Genomic DNA, 4,324 nt, shown 5'->3' with positions numbered 1-4,324 from the left:
TCTTGCTGTGTTTTCTGAACTTTGGAAATTTGGTTACTGCTTTCACCTCTTAAAAGCACCTCATTATCTTCAATCTGTATTCAGTTTTCTGCAGGATTATTTTGCCATGTAATCAGTGCACCGGTCCAAATGGCACATGTAGATTAATGGCATGTGTTAGCGGTGCGGTTAGCAGCTTCTACAACCCACTAGTTCTGTAAACATTCTCCATCAGTAGATGGGTGTGTGTTCTGAAACATATTTTCTTTGTACTACTTTTTGGACAAGTTTAGAAGCCCATCCTTACAGTCCTTGGACTCTTGAAGTGCCAGTTGTTATGGAAGTTCTCTATTAAAAAGTGAAAATACTGGTTAAATCAACAGCAAAGAAATGTGCATTTGTCTTTCAGGATCTTTTATTCAAAGTCCAACAAAAAGGCCATTGAAGATTCTCAGACAAAATGACAATAAAGTACATCCTTCTTTTAGTCTCATCCTGCAGTGCTTGTTACATAAGCAGTTCACACTTCCTTTTACAGAACCTCCCATTTCAACATCATACACAAAAAAGATGTAAGTCTCACACTGTCGGGTTCTACATCCTCTGACCTTTCTAAAATGAAAATAACCCTCAAAATACCCTGATCTCTCCTTAGTTCCTTTTTCCAGTAAATAAGCTAAAGTACAAAGTTTTCATAACAGTATTATGTCCTGTTGCTTGTACAATCCTAACTGAAGAATAGGGGTGGCAGCATCATGCTGTGGGAGTGTTTTGCTGCAGGAGAAACTGGTACATATCATAAGGAAAGAACATTATGTAGAAATATTGAAGCAACATCTAAAGACATCAGCCAGGAAGTTAAAGTTTGGGCACAGACCGACAGTATTCTAAGGGTTATTGTCCATTTGGAAGACCAGAGAGGTTTAAGGACAACAAAGTCAGTGTTTTGGTGTGGCTACAACAATGTCCAAAGGGCTGTTTCACAAACCAGGATACCAGACTAAGATGGGATCTTCCAGATATCCTGGCTTAATTAAACCTTCATTCAACTTGACAAAAGCTGCAATTCTGTGAAGCTAGCCTGCTCCGGACCAGGCTAACCGCCAGTCTTAGGCCTGAAGCCTTATCTGCTCAGTCAGCGCTCACACTGATCAGAAACCATTAAGTCTTGTCCATTATTCAATTTTCTTATCTCCTTTGGTCCTTTTTTTAATCATCCTGCATTAAAATACCATGAATTCATATTCAGTCAAGTACTATTATGACATTATTGTTAGAAAATAGAATTATCAATTTTAAAATGACCCATGTGGCCTCTCTTGCTGTTCGATTGTGTCTCTGAAGACCTCTGTTCTACGTTTGACACAAAGGCCTTAATAGACCATTGCAGAGTTAAGAGGATTAGAGAAATTATTGATATTATTGCAATCAAGTCAAGCCAAATTATTTGTAAAATACTTTACTGATGAATTTTAACCTAACTCAAAATAACGTTCACAAGATAAATTAACTATTTTTGCATATAATTATACAAATGCAGTTTAAATCACACAATATTTAAAACAAGTACTTATTTACATCATAAACATACATTTTGCCTCTAGAGGGTTGATAATAAAATACATTTTATCTATACATTTATACATTTTATAAACGCAGTTACAATTTATGGAGAAGAACTTTGCTGCAGCAGACAGAAAGGGGCGGGGACAGACCAGATGTCAGTCCCATACCTTATTTGCAAGTGGGGCCATTGTACTCCAGAACTGAAGGGGCGCTATTTCCTATCTCAGTTAAGGTGTGAAGGTTTTTTTTCTTTAGAAATCTTTTTGGATTCCAGTCATGATTAAAACATAATTATGAAATAGAATATATTTGTATATATAGTGGTATATCAATCAATCAATCAATCAAATTTTATTTGTATAGCACATTTCAGCAGCAAGGCATTTCAAAGTGCTTTACATAATTAAAATAAAAACAGCATGTAATAAACAGTGAGAAAGAGAAATAAAAAGCTGTAGAACTTTAGTTGAGACGCCGTCAACTGGGACTCCAACCCTTTGGACTTTAGTCAAAAGGCCATTTGACAAGGACTCTAACATCTCGTACTTTTTTTTTTTTTTTAAAGATAAAAACATTAAAGTCACTGAAACAGTGAGAAAGAGACATTTTGAAAAAGATTAAAAAAGATAAAAACATTAAAACCCGCCCCCCTTTGAGGACTTCAGTTAAATGTCGTTTAACTGTCGTATATTATATATATATATATATATATATATATATATATATATATATATATATAATATATATTTTAGTAACATAATATAGTATCTCATTATAATGTACTTTTATTATCTTAACGTTATGTTAGAAAATGCAATGCCTGATGGATAGTCATCTCCATATAAAAAGATAACTTTTTTTTAAATTAGTGGCAGAAACCAGCTTCCATACATTAAGATCATGCAGTGAAGTTATAAAGTCTTTTATTGTCAACATTCAAAGCAATATGATAACTCTTCAATTAAATGCTTTACAACATTTAATTTCTCTTTGGGATCAATAAAGTACTTCTCAATTTGAATGTCTTCTAGGGTTTCAAGATCAAAATGGAAGAATCTACATAGACCAAAACTGTTTCAAGGAAAGTAGTTTAAAAAAATTAAAAGAATAAAGTAGAGTAACAATTAGACAATGGATGGATGGATTAACGTCAGAGTTTAGAAAAATTGCTACATAGACATTTTACTCAGAAGGCTAAAGTGAGAGTAAGATGCAAATTATTGATTGGCTTATTTGATGTCAAGTGTGCTTACAGTAAAGTTTTGCTCATTTTCACATGGAAAGGAAAAATATCCTCAATTAGGCACGTTTTCAAGGCTGACTTTCTTCAAGTCTTTAATGTTGGCCCACTGTATAACTGGATCAGATACTCCAGTTCTAAATGGAGCATAGTTATCAGAAATCACCAAAACTGTCTCCAAATTTAAAATGTTTCCAAATTAAATGAGTATCAGTTGTTAAGGAGACAATGTTTACATCATGATAACAAACATCATATAAAAATTGATCTCTGTTCTCCTATAAAATCTTTGAATACAACAGTTTCCATTTGAGCATCTTGCAGATTTGGACCCACACTACAGATGCACAATGATTGCTGACATGACAACAACCCAGCTGCAGAGCGTCTGGGAGATTTTAAACATTTGTTTAAATCAGCTCTGGCTGGTCAAAGACTGAACCATCTACACACCAAACAAACTCAGAGCCAACACACAAACTCAAAAGAGGAAGAACAAAGAACACACAAGTCAACAGCATTCAGGTTCATTATATTTAAGAAAAGAAGGTACAAAAAAATGATTAAAATATTCACAAAACTACATTTTAATTTATGAAATTTGCACAGTGTTCCAAATACAGCAAGAAATTCTCAGGCTGATATTTTTTGCAGCTTTAAAAGAATACTTTGTTTCTGTAATTACGCTCCCACATTCATGATTTCTGTAGCTTATTGTAAATTTGCCTACTTGTGAAATCCAGAGATTTCCAAGTCCAGAGATTTTAAAATAATAAAAACAGGAGATCACCTCCAATGTTCCATGATTCCTACACGGTCCTAACAAAATAAGGTCTAAGTCTATCCTTAATCAACACATACTGGCACACAAATCTTCAGTCATCCACATTAGTTTTAGTTTTCCAGAGACGCCAGGCAAGTCAGGAAAATCAGGAGGAGGCAATACAAAAGCTGCCACTGCTTGCTGGATGAACTAAAGTGTTTCTGATCGTTGCTGCTGTCCATGAAGTTCTTGTCCTTTCTTCAGGCTGTGGTGTCTGTCGCAGCGTCAACAGGGCCTCAGCCTCCCACAACTACTGGGAGCTTGGATACTTCAGGGAAAACCTGTTAAATGCATCATAAATGGCCTGTCTGGAGGAAAAAGAGAAACATCATCTAATTATTTGGCTGACATAATGATGCCTAAAGCCAAGGATCAAAGAAAATTACATTAAGTGAAAAAATACATAAAAGCCATAACTCTGTTGAGGAAGCCAGGTCTTTGCAATGTAAAACACAAAACAAATAAATGTAAAAATGCATTTTCAAAACAAATGACAATCATGGCAGATTAATGAAATTCAAAAATTCTTTATTAATCCCAAAGGGACATTAATAATAAAATAATAAAATAACTTCTACATTTGTGGGAAGTTGCAATAAAAGTTGTTTTCAGTCATTAAAGGGGAATTATCATGTACAGTATTTCCGAGGCACAAAATACCATTTTTTAGGGTTACCCTAACCCTCACCCTATGTTGTGTTCAGCTGTAATAAAAC

At 34.4% G+C, this 4,324-nt stretch overlaps 1 protein-coding gene across 3 annotated transcripts in view; it reads right to left on the bottom strand.

Moving 5' to 3' along the window:
- Positions 1-2,451: 2,451 nt before the first annotated feature.
- The window catches only part of abhd18 (abhydrolase domain containing 18), a 32,098-nt gene continuing 30,225 nt past the window's right edge, over positions 2,452-4,324 (bottom strand). For all 3 annotated transcript variants that reach the window (XM_015057730.1, XM_015057733.1, XM_015057731.1), the window contains one exon: positions 2,452-3,916. In XM_015057730.1, coding sequence (XP_014913216.1) covers positions 3,859-3,916 — 58 coding nt within the window. In that variant the 3' untranslated portion in view covers positions 2,452-3,858. The remainder of the gene's footprint in view (positions 3,917-4,324) is intronic.

This window comes from Poecilia latipinna, unplaced genomic scaffold, assembly GCF_001443285.1.
Source record: "Poecilia latipinna isolate Pla-1442-1.1 unplaced genomic scaffold, P_latipinna-1.0 Scaffold1486, whole genome shotgun sequence".
Lineage (NCBI taxonomy): Eukaryota > Metazoa > Chordata > Actinopteri > Cyprinodontiformes > Poeciliidae > Poecilia > Poecilia latipinna.
The sequence above is the reverse complement of the archived record's forward strand: the minus strand, read 5'-3'. Positions and strand labels throughout refer to the sequence as shown.